General features: G+C 42.9%; 1 protein-coding gene across 2 annotated transcripts in view; it reads right to left on the bottom strand.

The window, feature by feature from the left end:
- Positions 1-25,311, bottom strand: part of CREB3L2 (cAMP responsive element binding protein 3 like 2) — a 118,604-nt gene that overhangs the window by 33,373 nt on the left and 59,920 nt on the right. For both annotated transcript variants that reach the window (XM_030308515.1, XM_030308516.1), the window contains exon 2: positions 13,384-13,600. In XM_030308515.1, coding sequence (XP_030164375.1) covers positions 13,384-13,600 — 217 coding nt within the window. The remainder of the gene's footprint in view (positions 1-13,383; positions 13,601-25,311) is intronic.

Consider the following 25,311-nt stretch of genomic DNA (forward strand, 5'->3'; position numbering starts at 1 on the left):
ATGTTAAAATTAACAGTAAGGAGACATCCCTGAGAAAAGGTCGCACAGGGAATTGTAAGATAAGACCAGACCCACCCCCATGCACTTACGACCACTATGTGATGAAGCGTAATTCACAAGGCAAAAAAAGAAAAGGCAAAAATAAAAACAAAACTATAAGACAAACTGAAGACAGGTAACACAATCGGTTCTTCCAGTGTAAGCCATCCTCAAAGCACATGCATTCATAACATAGGTCAGGGTAGTTGATATTCTTTTAAAATATTTTTATTTTATATTATTTTTGAGAGAGAGAGAGTGAGAGAGAGTGTGAGCAGGGGAGAGAGGCAGAGGGAGAAAGAGAACCTTAAGCAAAGTTCATACTCAGTGCAGAGTCTGATGCGGGGCTCAATCTCATGATCCTGGGATCATGACCTGAGCTGAAATCAAGAGTTGGACGCTCAACCGAATGAGCCATCCAGGCAACCCAAGAGAGTTGATATATTTTTTTAAATGTTTGTTTATTTATTTTGAGAGAGAGAGAGAGAGTGTGCACAAGTAGGGGAAGGCAGAGCGAGAGGGAAAGAGAGAATCCCAAGAAGGCTCTGCACAGAGCCCAACGTGGGGCTAGAATTCATGAAACGCGAGATCATGACCTGAGATGAAATCAAGAGTCGGACAGTCAGCTGCCTGAGCCACCAAGGCACCCCAGTTGATGTTGATATTTTTAACACTCAGTGTCCTACACCCCTTTTTAAAAATTTTATCTATCTATCTATCTATCTATCTATCTAAAATCATTGCTGTGTCAGGAAGAGAGACTGCAGGATGAACAATGATACTTGAACTAGGAAGCAAAACCTCCTCTCTCAAAGACACTCTTTCAAGTGAGAAGCCCAAGGAAGCTGCCTCTCTTCCCGTGAGCTTTGTTGAGGACAAAACACTGGCGTTGCCTTCATGCTTCCACTTCAATAAAGAAATTATTCTTTTTTTCCCAAAAAGTATTTATTTTTTAATTTTACTTTTTAAAATTTACATCCAAATTAGTTAGCATATAGTGCAACAAAGATTTCAGGAGTAGATTCCTTAGTGCCTCTGACCCATTTAGCCCATGTGTGTGTGTGTATATATATATGTATACATGTATGTATGTGTGTGTGTGTGTGTGTGTGTACACATACACACACAATGGAATATTACTTGGCAATCAAAAAGAATGAAATCTTGCCATTTGCAACCACATGGATGGAACTGGAGGGTATTATGCTAAGTGAAAGTAGTCAGAGAAAGACAAAAATCTTATGACTTCACTCATGAGGACTTTAAGAGACAAAACAGATGAACGGAAGGGAAGGGAAGGGAAGGGAAACAAAAACAATATAAAACCAGGGAGGGGAACAAAACAGAAGAGACTCATAAATATGGAGAACAAACTGAGGGTTACTGGAGGGGGTATATACACATATACATATACATATATATACACATATACACATATATATATATACACATCATATATATACATATACATCATATATATATACACACACCATATATATATGTGTGTGTGTGTGTATATATATGTATATATATATACACACACACCACATCTTCTTTATCCATTCATCCATCGATGAACATTTGGTCTCTTTCCGTACTTTGGCTATTGTTGATAGTGCTGCTATAAACATGGGAGTGAATGTGTCCCTTCGAAACAGCACACCTGTATCCCGTGGATAAATGCCTTGTAGTGCAATTGCTGGGTCCTAGGGTAGTTCTATTTTTAGTTTTTTGAGGAACCTCCACACTGTTTTCCAGAGTGGCTGCACCAGCTTGCATTCCCACCAACAATGCAAAAGAGATCCTCTCTCCGCATCCTCACCGACATCTGTCATTGCCTGAGTTGTTAATGTTAGCCATTCTTTTTTTTTTTTTTTAATTTTTTTTTCAATGTTTTATTTATTTTTGGGACAGAGAGAGACAGAGCATGAACGGGGGAGGGACAGAGAGAGAGGGAGACACAGAATCGGAAGCAGGCTCCAGGCTCCGGGCCATCAGCCCAGAGCCCGATGCGGGGCTCAAACTCACGAACCGCGAGATCGTGACCTGGCTGAAGTCGGACGCTTAACCGACTGCGCCACCCAGGCGCCCCAATGTTAGCCATTCTGACAGGTGTGAGGTGGTATCTCTCATTGTGGTTTTGATTTGTATTTCCCTGATGATGAGTGATATTGAGCATTTTTTCATGTGTCGGTTGGCCATCTGGATGTCTTTGAGAAGTGTCTATTCATGTCTTTTGCCTATTTCTTCACTGGATTATTTGTTTTTTTGAGTTTTATTTGTTAAGTTTGATAAGTTCTTTATAGACTTTGGATACTAACCCTTTATCTGATATGTCGTCTGCAAATATCTTCTCCCGTTCTGTCGGTTACCTTTTAGTTTTGCTGATTGTTTCCTTTGCTGTGCAGAAGCTTTTTATTTTGATGAGGTTCCAATAGTTCATTTTTGCTTTTGTTTCCCTTGCCTCTGGAGATGTGTTGAGTAAGAAGTTGCTGCGGCCAAGATCAAAGAGGTTTTTGCCTGCTTTCTCCTCGAGGATTTTGATGTCTTCCTGTCTTACATTGAGGTCTTTCATCCATTTTGAGTTTATTTTTGTGTGTGGTGTAAGAAAGTGGTCCAGGTTCATTCTTCTGCATGTTGCTGTCCAGTTTTCCCAGCACCACTTGCTGAAAAGACTGTCTTTATTTCATCGGATATTCTTTCTTGCTTTGTCAAAGATTAGTTGGCCATATGTTTGTGGGTCCATTTCTGGGTTCTCTCTTCTGTTCCATTGATCTGAGTGTCTGTTCTTGTGCCAGTACCATACTGTCTTGATGATTACAGCTTTGTAGTATAGCTTGAAGTCCGGGATTGTGATACCTCCTGCTTTGGTTTTCTTTTTCAAGATTCCAATAGCTTTGGCTATTTGGGGTCTTTTGTGGTTCCATACAAATTTTAGGATTATTTGTTCTAGCTTTGTGAAGAATGCTGGTGTTATTTTGATAGGGATTGCATTGAATATGTAGGTTGCTTTGGGTAGTATTGACAAGAAGTTTATTATTCTAACTTACGGATGGTTTTTGAGTTGGAAAGAAGTTTAAGGCCATCAAGCTCAGATACATAATTTTATAACGAGGAAACTGACACACAGGTCTAGATCACACAGCAAATCAGTGGCAGAACCCGGTCTCGGCACTCCCGACCTGGAGTCTTTTCATTAAAGAAACAACTAAAAATGTAAATAAAGTCCTGTGCACAGATCTGATTATTGTAGCATTATTTATAGTCACAGAACACTGAAAATAACCAAAACAGTAAAGAACAAGGGCAAGGTGAACGAATTATGATGCAACTATACGTGGAACATTTATGTGGCCAGTAATATTACACACATAAACTTTTTAATGACAAGGCAAAGAAAGACTTATTATAGAATATTTTTAAAAATCTGTATATAAATTTATATACTATTAATGAAGAAAGTGACAGAAAAAAAAAAGACTGAAAGGAAATGTGTCAAAATAGTAAAATTCTCTCTGGAGAATAATTCAGAACGTGAATGGATGTTTTATTTCTTTACATTATATGCTATTTCTAAATTTTATGTACTGGAATATCCTGTGCCTGGATAATCATGCATTGACATGGCCTGTTTCTACATGTTCAACTTTATGCCTTGCGATGATAACTATTAGATAGAAGCCCAAGTGGCTCAAGGGGCCTATTCAGAGTCCCTTGACTCAACAAGGGTCAAAGAGTACTTTCATATATGTTATAAATTGCATAATTGGCTTCAACTCTTCACTCACCCCTCCACTGCCATGTAATTTTGCAGTACCTTCCCACTGTGGACTAATCCCCACCTTGGACTGGCCATATGACTTGCTTTGGCCAAAGGGATGTTAGCTTCCTAATGTGAGTAGAGTCTTGAAATGCACTTGCACAACTGTATTTACACACTTGTACTACTGCCATCTTAATGAAAAGGATGTGCCAGAACGATCTACTGACCCCAGAAGAAGGGGGGCAGACATGTGAAACAGAGTTTGCCCCCCCAAGTGAGACTGACCAAGATCAGCCAACACTCAGCCTTAAATATGTGAGTGAATCTGGCTGAAACTAGCAAAATCACTCACCTGTCCCCCACCCAAAGTACCCAGCGTCCAGCCAAGGCATAGACATATGAGCTATAATAAGTGACTGTTGTTAAAGCTAATGGTTCTTGTTATGCAGCAGTATAGCTGGCTGATACGATATAGCTGAATGTATACGCAAGAAATTAAATCCATTATATCAGAACCTATTGCAACAAAATAGCTGCACCTACTTGCCATAATAATTCCTCTTAACCATCACTTGTGACCATATCAATATGTTTGTAGATTGACTGATTAGATCTACCGGTTACATCATAAAATAAATGGCTTCATATGAAGAAAGTCAGCCAGTAAGAAGTTTGGTGAGAATAGCAGTCCAGTGGTAGTTGACATCAGAGAAAAGAGTTTTCATCCTAAACTACCAAGTTTGGGCTTATACTCTGTTCCTCATCGGAAATAAATATCAAATCAGAGAAAACAAAATGACAAATGTAACCTATGAGGTAGAAGGTTAATAAAGGATAGAGTGAAAGGGCGTGAATAGAACATGTATTACAATTTTCCACATTACCTTATTTTTATGGTTTTGTTTTCGGGTCAAAAAGATCAGTAGAGCCACCATGGCTTAGAACTGGAATTATCCTTAGATGTTTGAGTTATTGGCTAAACTACAAAAACAAAAGTCAGTACACTTGACACGCTTTAATTTCTAAAACCTGAAGCTCAGATATTGAGGGAAAAATTTTTTTTTCCTAAATGGTGTTTACACGCCTTTTAAGTTTCATTTCACAAGGAAAAATCACCAAATAAGGTCAGTAGTGCATACTGTGGGGAATAAGACCAATAGCCCCCATATCATCTGATTTTATTTAAATGGCTTCCTGTCAAAGGTCAAACTCAACTGGCATGATTCCTCAGCATCACCACTTAGCTATCAGCCAGAAAATAAAAATAAGCCACTGTCTGCTGGTGGTGAGCAAGTCCTTCCCATCCAAGGACAAAACGGAACTGCCATGGGAAATGGGGCCAGACTCTGAGTACCCACAGCAGGGTGCACGGAGGGGCCAGAAAAGACACTACATCAGAGCCAACACAGAGGCAACACTACAATGTACATCCTCAATCACTTCCATATATACTGCAGAAATTACAGTATTGATTAGATGTTGATTCCTTGGGAAGGGGGAGAAAAAAGATATACACATATGTATATATAATACGTATGCATATATATTCTTTTTTTTTAATTTTTTTTCAACGTTTATTTATTTTTGAGACAGAGCATGAACAGGGGAGGGATAGAGAGAGAGGGAGACACAGAATCCAAAGCAGGCTCCAGGCTCTGAGCTGTCAGCACAGAGCCTGACGTGGGGCTCGAACTCAAGGGCCGTGAGATCATGACCTGAGCCGAAGTCGGACGCTTAACCGACCAAGCCACCCAGGCACCCCGCATATATATTCTTAAAAAGAGAAATCACGTGGGGCAAATCCCACTTATATGATACATGCACATATATATCCATTTGCTATTGATATGACATGACTAACGTTGAAAAGGAAATTTTTGTAAATTAAAGTACACCTCATCTAAATCTTTCGGCATTTGATAACTGTGCTTGCTCTTCAAAATTTTTCAAAGAAGCTGGCAAATCTTGACTGCTTTTTGATGTAAAAATCTCTTAAAGGAGAAAATGCTAAGGCTGGGTTCTGGAGGCTGGGAGAAAGGCAAGAATTGAGTCAAGTGTGTCAGAATCATGTTAATGGTTGTTTATTTTTGAGAAAGACCCAGAGCGTGAGTGGGAGAGGGGCAGAGAGAGAGAGAGAGATAGAGAGAGAGAGAGAGGGAGACACAGAATTGGAAGCAGGCTCCAGGCTCTAAGCTGTCAGCACAGAGCCCGACACGGGGCTGGAACTCATGATGGTGAGATCATGATTTGAGCCGAAGTCGGACGCTTAACCGACTGAGCCACCCAGGTGCCTTCAGAATCACGTTAAACCATACAGCCCGCCACATGTTTGAATGAAAGTTGGTGGCCTGTCTGCCCATGGTCCCCTCCGTGACAGCCTTAACCCTGAAATAACTGTCAGTCATGAGTGACATGGTGAGGTGTTGAAAAGAGTAAAAATAGCAAACACTTAACTGTGGGTGTTTACTATATGCTACGTATTGTTGTCAGAGCTTTACATATGTTAATCCGAAGAGTAACCAGGTAAGGCATGCACTACTTACTACTACCCACATTTTATAGACAAGGAAGCTAAGGGATCAAATAACTCACCTAAAGTTACCCAGCAGGTGTGCATCAGACCTGGGATTCACAGGCTGTTCTCCTTGCCACTCTAGGATATTGCTTTACAACAGATCAGTGATTAAATGGGTCTCTAGCCAAAAGTGATTATTATTCCCTTAACGTGTTTTGAGCCCATAATTGGCTACTGCAAAAGGTGCAACACTGGTTCTTGCTATATTCTCACCTGGGTTTATATAAAATTTGAATCCATTGTTCCTGAGGTAAAGATTCCCAGTTTAAGACCAACGAACAATAGCCAAAACGTGCCAGGCACTGTTCTAAATGTTTTCATGTATTAGAAGGACCTCTGTGGGGTGCCTGGATGTCTTAGTTGGTTGAGGGTTGGACTTCGGCTCAGGTCATGATCTCACAGTTCGCAAGTTTGAGCCCCGCATCGGGCTCTGTGCCAACACCTCGGAGCCTGGAGCCTGCTTTGGATTCTGTGTCTCCTTCTCTCTGCCTCTCCCCTGCTCATTCTCTCTCTCTCTCTCTCTCTCTCTCTCTCTCTCTCTCTCTCTCTATCTGTCTCTGTCTCTGTCTCTTCTCTCTCTGTCTCCCCAAAATAGTAAATAAATATTTAAAAAAAAATTTAAAGGTTGCGGGGAGCATCATTATCCTCCTTGCCTGTTAGACAAAGAAAGTAAAGGCAATACCCAAAAAGGTGACGAATAGCCAAAGGACATATACCATGAGCTCAGGCATCAGACTCAGAGAGAGCAGCCCCACCACCTCTGAGTCTCCAGCCCACCCACATCAGAGGACCCAGTTACTCTCTGTGGGGAGATGAGCGACAAGTCTTCCTTTTCTACCCGTGAATCTACACCCTCTATGATGGTGGCTCTGACTGACTGACGCTCCTGTTTGTAGCTCAAAGTAAATGTGATAAAGATACAGCTGTTCGTGGTCTTTCTGTGACTTTCAGGTCTCACTTCCTTGGAGCATTTCAACATCAAGATATCTCCAACACTGCCGACTGGAAACCCAAGTCACCTATGACTCCTCTATCCCCTCTACTCCACCTACTGGACCGTGTGTCAATCCTGCTCTGGGCTTCATCTAATTATTTCAAAATCCATGATTTCTTTGCCATGCATGTTATATGCCTTTCCTTCTCCCCCTGCATTAATGATCCACGTCTAGGCCCGCTGTCCGTGCTCTGGCATCATCAGCCACGAGACATTAGTTTCTTCCTCAAGCCTTCCCCCAAACACCACCCCACTTTCCTAAATATCTGTTTCTCCCCAAACCCTGAATCTTGGCTTCCACCAGGCTTCCCATTTACCGGCAGCACTGCTCATCTTTAGCTCGCAGACTATTGTTTTCATTCCCACCTGTGAAAACAGCGCCGTAAATTTAGGGTATCTGTACTAAGCCGGCTTACCTAGCCATCCTTCGCCTCTGCTAGCACTAAAAGCCCAGCTGGCTTAATCGGAAGGAAGATAATTATTATTTATGTTCCTAGTCCCACCCCCTGTAGAACCTGGAATGGCCACAGTTGCAATCCCTTATTCCACCCAAAATAAAGTTACCTTGGCTTGTGCGTGGTGTAAATATTGTATTAGATCACTCCTATACTAGTGTATTTTATGCTGAATCTGTCGATATTTTACGTAGGTTCTAATTTTGTTCCTCTATCGTCTGGAAGGGTAGTGCCCTTGTCTAGCTCACCCTGAAGAGCTTTACTCCGGCTCTACTAAGCTTCTTCTTCAGGAAGAAGACTGAAATTAAAGAACAAAGCAAATGAATACATAGCTTCCCAAGTTAATTACAAAGGAACATGACTAAAATAGAATAACTTGTGAAGATACCTTCCATGTGGTGAGGCACAGGACTTGGTCATTCAGATATAAGCTTTTTTCCCTCAATCCCCGTATAGAAATATCCACAGACATTTTACTTGGATGTTTCTGCTTATCTTTTTATAACCTTCTCTTTCTCTCTCTCTCTCTCTCTCTGTTTTTGTAGAACAGAAAACCCTGCCTGGCATCTGGTTAACAGCCTTAATCATGGGGAGAAATGAATGAGCTGGGGGCAGAATATCTTTCTGGTGGTTTTGAAGGCTGAGCCCACACTCTGACGTCTGGATCCTGCGGTTGCTGAGGCCACATGAGTTTTTTAGCTCTAGTGTTTCAGAGAAAGAAGTCTACAGTCGTATTCAGTCCTGAAGATAGATGACTCCTATGTAATCTTAGACCAGTGTTTCTCAACCTCTCTTTGCGGGGGGCGGGGGGGGGAGGGGGGAGGGGGAGGAGGGGTGCTGTGAGGGTGGCAGTCACAGACTCTGGAGGATCTAAAAAAAAAGTTATAGATGTTCTCAGCAGAAAAAAAATGACAAATGTGGACAGCCCAAAATGTTGTATATCATTTTAGGGGTCTACAGTCCATTCAGGTCCATGAAAAGTTAAGAGGATAAGAGCACCTAATATGCCCTATGTCACTGGTCTGGGGTTTAAGGAGGGAGGGTGGGGGAGAAGAAACAGCAGGGAGAGAACAAGGAAGGACAAAGGAAAAGAAAGAAGTGGGAGAGAGAGGAAGAGAGGACAAAGAGGAAAAGACAGAGAAAAATCCTAATAGAGTAGGAGACGGTCTACTCCAATTGTTCATCATCTTCTTTTAGGCTTAGCAGCAACTACAGAGGAATTCCACTTAATCTAAGTAAAATTGGACAAGGAGATCTGAATCACTGGCTTTCCCAGATATAATGAAACAACTGGCTATCCGTCACTAGAAACAAGGACTCCCACTTTTGCTTAAGCTGTTTTCCCAAAGCGAGAGAAAAAGAATATTAAATTTAATGTGAACAGCAATTTTTAAATGCCGCCTTCTTACACACTTCCTAAAGGACTACCACCCTTTTCCAACAGGAAGGGGCTCTGTTGGGCAGAACACGTGCTGCAAGAAGGATCCTTGGGGCTGATCCTCCCTCAAGGTGGATGCAAACGGGGTTTCAAATGAATAAAACAATTCTGTTCCCAAACATCTGTCTGTCTACACCAAACTCAGAAAAATACTGGATGCTAAGATGTAGACGAAGCTTTCCGGGGAAAGTGCCCCATCTACTCATGTACACTGTCTAACTTTGATGTCACACCGCCCAAATGGTTACCCTCCTTGTTCATGCTTTTACTGGCATAGGAAGGTGGTTTTAACTCGGAGAAATCCCGATATTTGAACACGAACGGTGGATCAGAAACCCTTTGCGAGCTATATCTGACCCACTACACCTGTTCTCAGCAAATTACTAGCAAAGCCTATAGCAGCACAGGATCTATACATAGAAGAAGGCACGAGGTGAGGGAACTGAATGGAGTGTGCTTTGGTCTAATGATAAGAAAGCCTTCCCAGAAGAGATTCACTGCTTCTTTTTCCCTAACACTCAACTATTAGCATCGATGGCACCCCTGAGTTCCCCTGGGTTGCATCTATATTGATTGCAATTAAAATACAAAGAAATTGTTTCATCATGGAAGAGAAAGAGAAGGCACCTTTGGAAACGTACTTATTTGCAACCATTTCACTAGAGATCTTGTTTTAGAAGAATCAATGTTCCAGCCCTCGGGCCTCTGTCTGCTTCCCTCCAGCCACTGTTCCAACTCCACCCAATGCTTCAAGGCCCAAATAAACTCTGTCTCATTCATGGTACATTTCCTATGATCTTCTCTGGGTGTGCCTTCTCTGCTCTGAACTTCTACAGCTTAATTTCCTCTTGGGACATTTCCATTCTGCCTGGTCAAGTATTGGGGTACATGGCATTTTCACTAGAGTCTGAGCTACTTGTAGGCGGGACCTAAGTTTCACTATTGCATATTGCAATTATCGAGGACAGTGTCTGACCCACAGCGGGTGTTCCGCAAACATACGTGGAATTGAAGGGGCAAGTGGGTCCGCCTAGATTATTTAGGCCTTCTCTAATCTGCACGTTCTAGAACAGCAAGGCTGGAGAACGGCTGACCACTCCACAATTATATAATCATCTAAATATAATGCAAGGTGGCCCTATTGTTATCACTCCAGCCACACAGCCTCTGCCCTCTGCACTTGATGTTTCCTCTGCCTAGAAGCATCTTCCTGAGACAGCTAGTTCTTTTCCTCATCTGCTGACCTTTACTCAAACATTACCTTCAAAGATGGTCCTTCTCGGTCTATCCTGTTTAGGATTTCAATTCCTCATCCCCCGTTATGGTGGGAATGCTTGTGTCCCCCCAAATTCTCATGTTGAAATCCTAATGCCCAGTGTGATGTTATCAGGAGAGGGGCCATTGGGAAGTGCTTATGTCATATGAGGGTGGAGTCCTCATGAATGGAAACAGGGCCTTTATTAATAAGAGACCCGTCAGCGCTCCCTCATCCCTTCGGTCATGTAAGCATACAACAGGAAGTCTGCAACTGGAGAGGGCTCTCATCCACCCATGCTGGCACCCTAATCTGGGACTTCCAGGCTCTAGAACCATAAGAAAGTATTTTTTGTTGTTTATAAGCCATGTAATATTTTTGTTACAGCAGCCTGAATAGACTAAGATGCCCGCCCATGTCCTTCAGCAAGTCCCTATCCATTTTTCTGATTTCTTTTTCCGTATATCACTGATCACCATCGAATAAGCCATATATTTTACTTTTTTCTTTTTCTTATTTTCCGTCACCCCTACCTCCTAGAATGTAAACTCCATGAAGGCAGAGACCTTTGTAATTGTGTTCACTTTTTATCCTCAGTGCTTAGAACAGCGCCTCGCAGGTTAAGTACAAGGTAGGTACTCAATAAATCGCTTTGAAGTGAATTTTAAGAGTGAATCATAAAGCATTTATAAAATATCTACTCCTACTTGGCACTGTGTTTGCCCCTGTACAAGACAGCTGCGAAAGGCCAAGAAACACCACCTGATCAAATGCATGCAGCCCAGTGTATGTGCATAGTCAGAGAGCAAGCAGTGTAGGGGAGAGCAGAGCAGGTGTCTTCCCTGATGCCGTCACCAGAGGTTAGGAATGTGCTTCAGTCTTTTCTTTTTTTTTTTTTTTTTAAATTTTTTTTTTTTCAACGTTTATTTATTTTTGGGACAGACAGAGACAGAGCATGAACAGGGGAGGGGCAGAGAGAGAGGGAGACACAGAATCGGAAACAGGCTCCAGGCTCTGAGCCATCAGCCCAGAGCCTGACGCGGGGCTCGAACTCCGGGACCGCGAGATCGTGACCTGGCTGAAGTCGGATGCTTAACCGACTGCGCCACCCAGGCGCCCCTGTGCTTCAGTCTTTTCTATACCTTCTCCCTTAACCACTTACCGTACAATTAACTCAGTGAAATAACTGTTTATCAGATACCATCAAAGTGCCAAGCACAGTGCTAGGTACCAGGAACACATAATCATACTTGCTCACAAACCAGCTCAAAACAGAGAAGAGAACAGAAAAATAAATAACGGCTGGAATATAAGGACACATGTAATAGTCTCTAGACAAACGGCAAAACCAAAACAAATAAACACACAGAAGCAGTGCTGTGAAAACGTAATGGGTGACAGCTTCCAGATGGGAGAGTCTGGCACCGGATGACACTGAGTTGGGTCTTGATGGGTAGGTGGGAATTTGACTGGTGGGGCTGACAAAGGTAATGGGAACCCAGAATAAAGAAAACAGTGTAAGAAAAGTCGTGGAGTGGAAAAGTCAGTGCCAGAGGCACACAGACAGGGAGAGACGGGACAAGGTGGGGAAAGGAGGTAGGATCAGCCCACAAAGGCTTTGAAAGCTATGCTGTGAGGTCAGCTTCATTCTATAGAACAATGGAGGACTATCTGAGATTTTGCAATAGGGAATGAATATGAACAAAAGTGAATATTGATGGCTAGAAACCCAATATCACATTTCATTGTAGGTCACAGCTTGGAAAGTTAAGAAATCCTCCCCCAAACTTTCCTGATCACCTAAAGCCCTGCCATCCTCTTACAGTTCCTGGTTTGAAATAAGAATGATTGCAACAGCGGCTGAGAACAATATCCTTAGTATTAGCAGCTAAGAACGATATCCTGGGCTAGGCACTGGCATATATTCTGATGTTTAATCTTTACAAGACATGAAATAGATGCTGCTTTTATCCTACTTTTACACATGAGGAAGTTAAGTAGTTGGCCCACAAGTAGTCACTGAAATAGAACTTAAACTGAGGTCTGACTGCAGAGGACATAACCTTAACCACCACCCTTAGCATATATTCTCCATTTTTATAGTCAGTTGTGTACATTTCTAATGTTCCCCACGTGGTAGGTTCTATGAGAACAATGTGCTCATTTTTTATTTCTATTTCCTCCAATGTCTAGCATGTAAACTCAAGAACTGCCAGGTGAATCAATAGCTACAATTTAAGGCACTGATAATATGTAATAAAGGAATTCAGATCTGGAAGAAAGTCACTTTACAGACACATGGTCAAACAGCTTGACACTCTAAAGCCAAGAAAACTAGATCTTCAACAAATACCATACTGATGGCATTGACGATGGGCATGAAAGGGTCACCAGGAATGCTAGGTGACCTAGGAATGCTCGCCAAGATCTCGTATACATGTGGTCAAGGGAACATGCTGAATATGGGTTAAGAGGAGGACCAAGAAGCTTGTGTGGAGAAGAGCGGTCATAAAAATTCTTTCTCAGAAAAAAATGACAGGATCCCTTAAGCCATTGGAGTTACCGGAATTACCAACCAAACAGGCCAACCTTGATTTGCAAAAGGATGTTCTGCTGCCCAATCCACGGGGTCAAAGAAAGCAACTACTGGCATTCGTTATAGCAAGTTCCCAGAGCACACGGCCACGGGTGGGGAAAGCATCCCGTGACTCTGAATTTCCCCACAGCCCAAGCCCCAGGCTTTCTGTGGAGTAGGTATGCGGCTAACGTGAGTGCTGACAATAGCGTAACGCACACTCCACACCCCCGAGGAGCTCCGAGTCAAAGGTCCCATGGTCCCAGTACTTCCCCTGCCCTGAGTTTACCGTCATTGAAGCTGTCACCGGTAGCAACGTGGGTGAACGGTGACTGGGCCCGAGGCTCCTCACACAGGGAGTAGCTGTGCTCAGCCTGGATGAGAGGCGCCGGGGATGTTGGGGACGGTTCCACCTCCATCGACACACTCTTCTCGGAGAGGAAAGGGTCATTAAGGAGCTGACCCAAGACGTTCTGGGAAAACTCATCCAGAAGTTCTGAGAAGTGCTACGAGACACAAAGGAGGAAGAACTCAGTTTCTCTGAAGCGTGATCTGACAGGTACACAACATCCTAAGGCAAATGTATCATCTGCTGCTTCAAATGAAGCCATTTATATAGAGTGTCCAGTTATCTCTTGCTGTGTAGCAAACTAGCCCAAAGTTCAGTGGCTTAACATAAGTACACTTTATTATTCCTCACTATTCCATGGGTTGGCTGGGCAGACAAGCTGGTTTCATCTGAGTCCACTGTGCTGGAAGGTTGGCTGGGAGCGACACGGGGCCAGGCCAGCCGAATGGCCGGACCCTTTCCCCAGAGACTGTGTCAGGCCGAGATCCTTCCCATGACGGCAGAGGTGTCCTAACGGGGAGAAAACCAAACCTGAATGGCCTCAGCAGTCACACATCATCACTCCCTCCGCATTCTTTTGGTCAAGGCAAGTGGTGAGGCCAGCTCAGACACATGGGATGGAAAAACAGACTCCACCTCTCGACAAGAGGAATGGCAAAATCACAACAGAAACAAGTGTGGGCAAAGGACAGCACCACTCACTGGGGGCCAACACCGTAACTACCTACCTCATTTTTCATGGAAAATATTTTAAAATACACTATATCCTCTATTTCTGTAGCATGAGGGTGCTATTTATAGCAAGGTGCCAAGTTCAAAGACATCAGAGGCAGCTTCCTTCTGCCCTCTCCAACCACCCGGACTCTGTGTTCCTCTCCAGTTTTTCCTTAATCTCTTCTCATCCTCCATGTTCAACACCACTGAATCCCTAACCCACAGCATGCCGTGAAGACGATACAGGAATGGTCTATACACATACTCACAGGGACTCCTACGTCCCTGGTTCCACGGTCCCCACTCTAACGGAGCTGCAGCCCCAGCCACTCTCCCTCATTGATAGGGGATATTCCAGGGTTTTTTTTCAATCTTGGCACTATTGACATTTTGGACTGGATAATTCTTTATTATGGGGGTGGGGATTTTCTGTGCATTACTGGGTGTTTAGCAGCATCCCTAGCCTCTACCCAATGAATGGTAGTAGTGCCCCCCTAGTTTCAAAAACTGGAAAGGTCTTCAGACACTGTCAAATGTCCCTGTCAGGAGTGGGGAGAACCATCCTTGGTTTAGAACTACCACTACAGACTACATTAAAAATAATAACAAAATTAGGGGTGCCTGGGTGGCTCAGTCAGTTAAGTGTCTGACTGTTGATTTTGGCTCAGGTCATGATCTCACAGTTGTGGGATCGAGTTCTGCATCGGAATCTGCTGAGCTGACAGCACGGAGCCTACTTGGGCTTCTCTCTCTCCCTCTCGCCCTGCCTCTCTCTCTCAAAATAAACCAAATAGACTTGGGACACCTGGGTGGCTCAGTCGTTGAGCATCAGACTTCGGCTCAGGTCACGATCTCATAGTTTATGGGTTAGAGCCCTACACTGGGCTTTGCGCTGACAGCACAGAGCCTGCTTCAGATTCTGTCTCCCTCTCTTTCTGCCCCTCCCCTGCTCACGTGCGGGCATGCTCTCTCTTTATCTCTCTCTCTGTCTCAAAAATAAACGTTAAAAAAGAAAATCTTTAAAATAAACTTTAAAAATAATAACAAAATTAAGTTAAATTTCAAAGTTCATCATAGCACCTGCTGCTAGAGCCACTTCTCCCTTCTTCACATTCCCTGAGCCACTTACTGATTAAATTTTAGGGACACTTCTAGTATAGAAAGGAAGTTACAAAAGCAGATACAACAATAGGAGAACTGATTGCAAACGGCGATGCTTAGGGTAGGAAATGAAAACTCTTGGGATCCCCATGGATGCTAAATTCTACCACTGAATTGTCAGTAAAGGTGTTCTGAAATGAATGCAGCTTGGGGACAGGAAGGCAGGAGGTTAGAGCTCTAAGATTATGGAGCTTGTAGGACAGAACATCTCCTTTAATAAAGGTGAGAAAGAGACAACAGGGAAGAGGCCCTTGTAGGCTAGGTCCTCAAAGTAGAGTTAGGTTGGTGTATTTCACCAACATCACCAACAGGAGAACTGGCTGCGTCTCATCGGGACTTTGGGCACGGGCGGATCGGCATCAGTCATCTATAAGAATAAGAGAAGTGCTTGGGGGAGAGTTCTCCGCACACAAACACATTTAGAACCGAGTAGTCCTTAGAAGCATCTAGGCAAGAATTCCCAAAGGCCGACTGCCTGCATCCCAATTACCAGGAGAGCTTTGTTTTTGTCATTTTATAATGAAATATTTTAATTTTTTTTTCAACGTTTATTTATTTTGGGGACAGAGAGAGACAGAGCATGAACAGGGGAGGGGCAGAGAGAGAGGGAGACACAGAATCGGAAACAGGCTCCAGGCTCTGAGCCATCAGCCCAGAGCCTGACGCGGGGCTCGAACTCCCGGACCGCGAGATCGTGACCTGGCTGAAGTCGGACGCTTAACCGACTGCGCCACCCAGGCGCCCCTATAATGAAATATTTTAAACACTCGGAAAAATTATAGAAAATAGTACCATGAATGATTATGTATTCATTCTTTTGGGAAAAAAAATCTTAACTTTTCCATGTTTGCTGCTACAACCTGTTTTTCTTAACTCTTTTTTTTTTTTGACTCTTTCTTTTTAAACAAATACACATGAAGGGACTTACTGAAGCCCCCAACCATTTCTCTTCATCCCTCCTAAAGTTACTGCTACCCTGAACTTGCTTATCATCCCTATTCAGGTCTTTACATTCTTACTACATATATATGCTTCGATTATGTACATATGAACCTTTTAAACTTTAAATAAATAGTGCCATACCTCATACGTCTTTCTGCAACTTTATGGTCTCCAAGAATATTTTTCAGATTTATTAATATTTATACAGGTAGCGCTGCTGCATTTACCTGCACCTCCGGGTTGTGCATCCCATTGCATTTATCTATTTCTTCTTGAGAAGAAGATACGTAAAGATTTTATTTATTTATTTTGAGAGAGAGCACACATGCCCAAGCAGGGTGGGGGGAGGAGCAGGAGGACAGGGAAAGAGAACTTTTTTTTTTTTCCTGTGAGGACTAAATATTTTATTCCTGACAATTGGTTCTATACATTTTTGTATTGCATTTCGCTTTTTGGTAACTGTATATAAGCTGTTCATGAATTATGTATTATATAAACTTGCTTTCCTTCATGGTATTTTTTTTAATGTATTGATTTATTTCACATAATTTACTTATTTAAATAAAGTTAGTATTTGTTTCAGGAGTAGAAGCCAGTGATTTATCACTTACATACAACACCCAGTGCTCATTCTAACAATTGTCCTCCTTAACCCCCATCACCCATGTAGCCCATCCCCCCCACCCGACACCATTCCAGCAACCCTGTTTGTTCTCTGTATTTAAGAGTCTCTTATGGTCTGTCTCCCTCTCTGTTTTTATCTTATTTTTCCTTCCTTTCCCCTATGTTCATCTGTTTTGTTTCTTGGCAAATGGCAAGATTTCATTCATTTTGACAGCTGAGTAATAATTCACTGTATATTTATATATACACCACATCTTCTTTATCGTAAGTCAATGGACATTTCTTAATCCCTATCACCTATTTCACCAATTGCCCCTGCCCACCTCCCATCTGTAACCATCAGTTTGTTCTCTATAGTTAAGAGTCTCTTTCTTGGTTTGCCTCTCTTTCTCTCTCTTTTGCTTTTTGCTCATTTGTTTTGTTAAATTCCATATATGAGTGAAATCATATGGTACTTTTGTTTTTCTCTGACTTATTTCGCTTAAGCATAATACTCCATCCATGTTGTTACAAATGGCAAGATTTAATTCTTTTTTGTGGCTGAGTAATATTCCATTATATATATTTTTTATATTATATATATATTTATTATATATATAAAATATATATATTTAAATATATATATTTTATATACATATGTAAAAAATATATATAAATATTTTATATATATATATATATATATATATATATAAATATAAAAAAGCCCCATCTCCAGAGGGATTGCACCAGTTTCCATTCCCACCAACAGTGCAAAAGAGATCCTCTTTCTCCGCATTCTTGCCAACATCTGTTGTTTCCCAAGTTGTTAATTTTAGCTATTCTGACAGGTGTGAGGTGGTAAGTTATTGTGGTTTCTTTAGTATTTCTCTGATGATGAGTGATGTTGAGCATCTTTTCATGTGTCGGTTAACCATCTGGATGTCTTCTTTAGAAAAATGTCTATTCATGTCTTCTGCTCATTCCTTCACTGGATTATTTGTTTTTTGGGTGTTGAGTCTGATAAGTTCTTTATAGATTTTGGATAATAACCCTTGATTAGATATGTCATTTGCAAATACGTCTCCCATTCCATAGGATGCCTTTTAGTTTTGCTGATTGTTTCATTTGCTGCGCAGAAGCTTTTTATCTTAATGAGCTCACAATAGTTCATTTTTGCTTTTATTTCCCTTGCCTTCGGAGATGTGTCAGGTAAGAAATTGCTGTGGCCAAGATCAAAGAGGTTGTTGCCTGTTTTCTCCTCTTGGATTTTGATGGCTTCTTGTCTTACATTTAGTCTTTCATCCATTTTGAGTTTATTTTTGTGTATGGTGTAAGAAAGTGGTCCAGTTTCATTCTTCTGCATGTTGCTGTCCAGTTCTCCCAGTACCATTTGCTAAAGAGACTGTCTTTTTTCCATTGGATACTCTTTCCTTTATCCAAGATTAATTGACCATACGTTTGTAGGTCCATTTCTGGGTTCTCTATTCTGTTCCACTGATCTAAGTGTCTGTTTTTGTGTCAGTACCATACTGTCTTGATGATTACAGCTTTGTAATACAGCTTGTAGTCCTGAATTGTGATGCCTCTAGCTTTGGTTTTCTTTTTCAACATTACTTTGGCTATTTAGGGTCTTTTCTCGTTCCATACAAATTATAGAATTGTTTGCTCTAGCTCTGTGAGGGACACAGAGAATCTGAAGCGGTTCCACACCCAGCATGGAGCCTACACGGGGTTCAATCTCATGACCCTGAGATCGTGACCTGAGTCAAAATCAAGAGTTGGATGCTTAACCAACTGAGGCACCTAGGCGCTCCTAAATATTTTATTATTATATGCGAGACTGTAATAAACATTCTTCAACATGATAGGAAATTAAAAAAAAAATACAAATCCTGTGACCCACCTTTAGAGATTTTGAGTTGTTCAAAAGCATCCATATTAAATCCACCACCACTGCCTGTGCTTCTAATGCTTTAGTTTTTCAACTCCTGAAGGTCGACCTCATCCGCACTCACCTCCCCCGCCCCCCTCCCACAAGCTCCACTTTACAATTAGTTCCCTAGAAGCTTACAATGTCCCTAGAGGTTGAGATATGCCCAAGTTAGAGGAAGATTCATGGATTTTGCAGCTACCATGTGTTAAACCTTAAATAGATAGTGGGGATACAAAAGAGTAAATAAGAAAATACCAAAGGCCTGGGCCTTTCCTGACCACGCTTTGCATACAAGGAGCACAACACCTGCAAAACTAAGATTAGGACCCAGGTTTCCAGACTATAAGATAACCTGAAGTCAGGGTCTGCCTCCCTGAGCAGGTCTCCAAGGACCAATTTCCTGGTTGCCTGCTGGTGAATATTCTTCACATATCTGACAGAGGTCCTTTCAAGACCAAAATTAAGGTAACAAAAAGAGAAATAAATAACACAAACTTAAACGGCAAACACAAGAGCTGGACTCACAGTCCCTGCGTTTCCAAGCCACGTTTCTGTCCCCTGAGCGGCAGTGTCTACTCTGGCCAGCTGTGCTGACCCTGCTGACCTTCTGTAATCCTGCTCTACCCTGAGGCAAGGCTCTTTTTGATTGCAGGGCTTTCCCAGGGAAGCTGCCAGGTTGGGCTGCTCGGCTGCCACCGTTTTCTTTCTCCTGAGCAGCACTAATGAATGTTTTCATGAACATCCCCCAGATAACCAATAATAAACCTTCTCTAACTCTGCCCACCATCCCCCAACTCCCTCTACTTTGGGCTTCATAGTAATTATCACGTTGCCAAACAACGTGGCTCTAAATGACAGGCAGTCCCGAAGAACTCGCAGTTGTTCCCAAATGCGTTATGATCACCTCCTCTCTGGAAAAAGAACCCCCTCAGAAGGAGGGACCGACTGTACCTAAGTTCCACCCACACCTAGGAACTGGGCAAGGCGGTGAGCACTGAGTAAGTCCCAGGGTGGACACTTGTGATGGAGAAAGATATCGTCCCGACTGGTCTCAACCAGATGCCGTGAGTCAGCCCAGCAAATCAGCTCCAGCTGTGGGCAGCTGTGGGCTCAGGCACTCAGCAGACAGGCTGACATCCCAGTGCCAGTGCAAGAAAAAGGCCAGAATCGGCCCACCATTAATGGCAGCCAGTAAGAGAGGGTCTCAGAGACCAAAAACCAAAGAGGCAAAGTGACCCTCCTCAAAGAGGGAGCCTTCTTGGATCTTGCTAATACTTTAGCAAAGGACCATGCATGTGAATCCAAGAGTTTTAAAATTTTGAGTTGAATTTTTTTCAAAGACAAGGCATAATAGCATTTCACTATTCTAATAGTCCAGTCAAGCTTTCTGGGGTTACAAGTCACTTTCATAGCATTCCAATCAATCAATGCTCACAAGACCTCAGTCATCTGCTTGAGCTAGACCTTGAACTAAGGTCATTTAAAAAAAAAAAAAATGTTAATTTCTTCATTTTGAGACAGTGTCTGTACATGAGTGGAGGAGGGGCAGAGGGAGAGGGAGAGAAAATCCCAAGCAGCCTCTGTACTCAGCACAGAGCCCGACGTAGGGCTTGATCTCATGACCGTGAGATCATGACCTGGGTCAAATTCAAGAGTTTGCCGCTTAACCGATGGAGCCACGAAAGGGGGCTCCCTCTTATTTCAAACTGATGGAACTTTCCCCATAGTGTTTCTCCCAGGAAAGAGGTGTTTGAGGTTCAGATCCGACTGCATGGACAAGTTCTATCAAGTATGAAACCATGACCCTGCCGACGATCACTGATGGTGCGGCTGACAGGACCAGCAGGTGCCAGGTCATCTGGTGGTGAAGCCCTTCACATATTAGACTTTCGGAAAGTGAGCAAGGTGTTGTCCTATAAGGCAGACATGTGCTCTTTCACAAATGAGAAAATGGGGACTCAGGGCAGTTAGGTACCTTGCCCAGGGTTGGGGTTGCGGGTTCTGAAGCGCGTGCACTTTCGACTATAGAACGCTGCCGCATTTAGGTCTGCCTCCAAAGCTAACATGTAGTGGGGGCTGGACCTGAAAAAACATTGACATAGATTTCACCAACAGCCCATCCACTCCTCCACCACAAACACAGTCTTCCGCATTCAGTGTGGAAACATGCCACGGGGTTGTTAGATGGGGTGGCTCCCAGCATCACTTCTGTGGGACCCTAGCAGTAACGATGATGAAGGCATGTACTTGCCCTTAGGGCACGGTCCTGCCAGAAGGTTCCCGGTCCCATCACAGAATCTCCGACTTGGAAGAAACCTCCTTGAAAGGGTTGAACCCCTGCCTCAGGACAGGGACGTTCCTCACCCACTTCAGTGAAGACCCTTGGCAGCTTACTTTAAGAACCTGGGTCAAGGTTTCGTCTCCTCATTATCTAAGACCCGGCACTGAATGTCCTCCAGCCTGGCCCCAGCCATCCCGTAGTCGTGTCTGCCTTCATTCTGACCCGTGATGCCTTCATTCCAACCCTCATCGTTTCCTTATGGCATTGGGCAATATGGCTTTAGAGCCAGCTCTGTATTTGAATTCTGGCTCCCAGACGTATGGGCCTGAGCAAGATGACTTCAGTTCTCTAAATTTCAGTTTGCAACCCCTGTAAAGTAAGTATAGCAACAGTACCAGCTTCCTGTCATGAGGATTGAGTTAAATAATGCATGTGATACACCCAACACTTCCCTGGCATAGCAGTCAATTTTTTAAAAAGCTCTTTAGGAAAAAAAAATTATCAAAATTAAAACAATAAAATGTTGGCATTTTGTACTTGCACACTGGCTTCCCACAGTGCTCTTTCTAGAATATCTTTTCATCTTCCTATGCATTAGGAAACTACCTTTTAAAAAAGAACACATCTGTTTCTTCTACAGTCATGCTAGACAGACATAGCTTCAATAGACTTTTTTGCTTCTCTGACCAACTTCAGCCTTTTGGAATAAGTATCTCTTAATTTGACACATTTTTACTCTTCTTTGATGTTTCCCTCATTGCCAAGTGACTTAAATCCTTTACCTTTCAGGCCTTATAAACTTCATAACCAAGATGGAAACATTTTTACCCAGCCCCCCTGAGCCTAGTACAGACCACAGGTCATATGCACTCAACAACTGTCTCTTGTCTCAATTTATTGTCATTCTACAATATCCCAGCCAAACAGTAAACAAATCTCAATGAAGACCTAGGCCTCCCTATAATTATAAATAATTGCTATCAAAAATTTTAAAACATTATCCACGTTTACAAATCAGATAAATTAAGAGAAATTCTTAACCTTACATAAATTACTTACTTTATAAAAAAAATAAAATCACCACATTGCTGAAGCACCGACATTGTATTTGTAGATCATTGGCCAGTTGTCAAAGGGACATGCAAGGAAAGAGTGGTTTACAATCTGGGCTGCCTCCCGCTGCTAACAACCGCCCCAAGAACTGAGGTCATGGGGGTGAGGAAAAGGGAGTAGGAGAATAACGGATTCATAATTCTTTTCAAGTTCATTTTTTATTTATTTTGAGAGAGAGAGAGAGAGAGATACCAAACAGGGGAGGGACAGAAAGAGAGGGAGGCAGAATCCTAAGCAGGTTTCATGCTGCCCGTGCAGAGCCTGACGTGGGGCTTCAACTCATGAGCTTCGAGATCATGACCTGAACTGAAATCAACTGAGCCACCCACGGGTCCCAGGACTCCTAATTCTTGAGCTTGAATAACTGGTCACATAAAGCTACTGAGCTGACTTCCTTGTATAGCTCACCACTAGGTTTTCTCTCTTTCAACAGATATAGTGAGTGTTTACTCTGAGCAACGCGCTGCATTGGCCGAGATGTACAGAAAGATGAGTCAGGGTCATCTTATAGAGAGATGACGGTCCTGAGGGACAATAGGAGTTACCTGAAGTGGATGTCCTGTGCCCTTACCGACCGATGTGCTCAGAGAGCATGTTCAAAGCAGTTTTGCCCTCCAGAGGTGGGGCCGACAGGCATCTCCTGTGCTCAGACTAACTGAGGAATGCCAGCCCCAGCCCTGGACTTCTCTGGCTGGCATACCATCTCTTCTAGATTCAGTTTCCTTGTTTCACTCTGTGTGTGTGTGTGTGTGTGTGTGTGTGTGCGCGCCTGTGTGTGTGTGTGTGTGTGTGTGTGTGTGTGTCTGTGTGTTGGGGGTGGGGAGAGCAAATAACTGGATTTTGGACTGAACCCGTAGTTTCCCACCTTTTCTGATCTTTGGACTCTTTCGGGAATCTAATGAAAGCTTCCTACAGAAACATGCCCATAAGCACAGACTCCTGGTGGCTCCCCACCTCCTTGAGCTTGTCCAAGAACAGGAGAGGAGGATTCCACGGATTTCCAGTTAAAAACCACCAGCAGAGATAATACTACAACACACAAATAGTTACAGGTCATTGCTATCAAACTATTCAGCTCTAATACCCTATAATTTTCTAAAATGCTGCAGGCAATACAAAAGGCAAAAGCTTTTCGACTTAAGAAAAGGCCCTCTTTCTGCTTCTTGGGTCTGCCCCTGTTACCCTGCCATTACCCTGCCTAGGGCAGTGAAGCTGGGGAGGTATAGGAGGTAACCATGGGATAGCAGCACCCGGCAGCTCCCTGCCAAGAGGCAGGGGCCCAAGGCCTCCCTGGGCTCCAGTATATGCAGCTAACAAAGATGCTATTCTCCAAGCCTACTGCCTGGAATGGGGCTGCCTTTGCTGCCGCATCTGGCTGAAGGCTGGCTCTCAGGCAGGGGAAGGAGGGTTTTTAGTGAAAAAATTGTAGCTAGAAGCCTTGCCCAGAGCACAGAATGCTTCAAAGACTTGGAGCCCCACATGTATGGGACGCGGTAGGGGAAGGCTGACAACTCCCAAAACCTCAAAGAAATGCAAAGAAATAATTTTGAGGGCACGCCTCAAATTTACCTTAGAAACCAAGGTTTCCCTCTAGCAAAACACATAGTTGGCCAGTATAGTTGGCCAGTATTGGACAGGAAGAGAGGGAGGGAGGAGGGAGGAGGCAGAGGGAGGAAGGAGGTGGGGGAGAGGAGGGAGGGGAAGGAAGAGGTGTCCTCCCCTCTCCACTCTCCCAGGGGCCATCTTCAAGGAGGCTGCTCCTTAGACCTGAGTGGATCTTGCCCTGCAAATGCGCCCTGGGCACAAACCACCCAGAAAATGGCCTAGCAGGAGAGGAAAAGACTATTCTGTCAAAAATCACAAGGAAAAATAAAATGGCTCATAAGTCAAACCCTAATACAGTGAAATTTCAAGGTCTCTCAATTTTTTCCAGTACCAATTTTAGGTACGATAAAGAAATCTGGAGTTGAGCTTTAGAATTCCCCATTAAACAAGCAGTTTGGGGGGACGGGGGTTGGTGGGGAGAGGGTTGTATTTTTGGTAGATGCTTTACTGAAATTTTACAAGCAGTAGCAGAAATTGTTTCTCAAGAGCCCTATTCCTGCATACAATCATTGGTTTGTAGTAGCCGGATGTGCCTTTCTCTGTAAAAAAATAAAAGCATGTGAAATAGGGTTAGTCAAATTGTAAAGGCTTTGGGGATGCTTGTATAAAGGAAGCCTATTATAAATTCATTGGTAGGGTATATTCTATATTTTCTAAAAAGAGTCACCCCTAATTTATTTATTATGTAAACATGAATTTTTATGTGATATTTGTTTCCAGGGAGATGCACCAAATACTAATCCCTTTTAAACTGCATGATTTTTCACCATTAAAGCAAGTAATGGTGCATTTTCTCCAAATGCAATCCAGTCTTGAATGGTCTACAGCGGGGCTTCTTGCTTAACATTGGAGGTGAAAAAATTCATTATTTCATTTTACGCAAACAAATCAATTAATGAGATAAAGGGAGAAACACCCTGTGGGTGGCTCCTGCTGGCACAGGGGAGCTCAGAGACTCAGAGTTAAATGACACAAAGAAATCCAATCTGCCTGCTTCTTGGTTCATTCATATATATAGTAGCAAATGCCCCAAAATGTATTTCTTAGAACATCCAGATACTACAAACCCAAACTAGCCTTAGCCTGGAGGAAGGCCTCTCTTCTATGGCTTAACAGGATCGGACGAGTTCCTACAGGAATAAAACTAAGAAAACATAATAATAATAAAAATAAGCCATGTTGAACGCTTAGTGCTTTACGCATGACAAAACACTTCCACATCATTATTGTATCTGATCTGGACAAGATCAAGAATAATGTAGAAGGTTGGCCTGGGGACTATGGAGGAAAGGGTGGGATTCCTGGTTTCCAGTTCCATTCCCGTTTACTTTCAGCGTCTCATGCTGCGTCCCTGTCACCAATACAGAGAACTCAGCAACAAGATTCCTAATTCTCAGATGCTTTTTGAATTGTGATTTGAGTTTGAGATTAGGATATCTCCTCATGTTGTGAGAGGAAATTCTTAGGGTCCTTCTAGAGCGGTCAGAGCTATCCCAGAAATTACATATAATCCATA

This window comes from Lynx canadensis, chromosome A2 (genome assembly GCF_007474595.2).
Source record: "Lynx canadensis isolate LIC74 chromosome A2, mLynCan4.pri.v2, whole genome shotgun sequence".
Lineage (NCBI taxonomy): Eukaryota > Metazoa > Chordata > Mammalia > Carnivora > Felidae > Lynx > Lynx canadensis.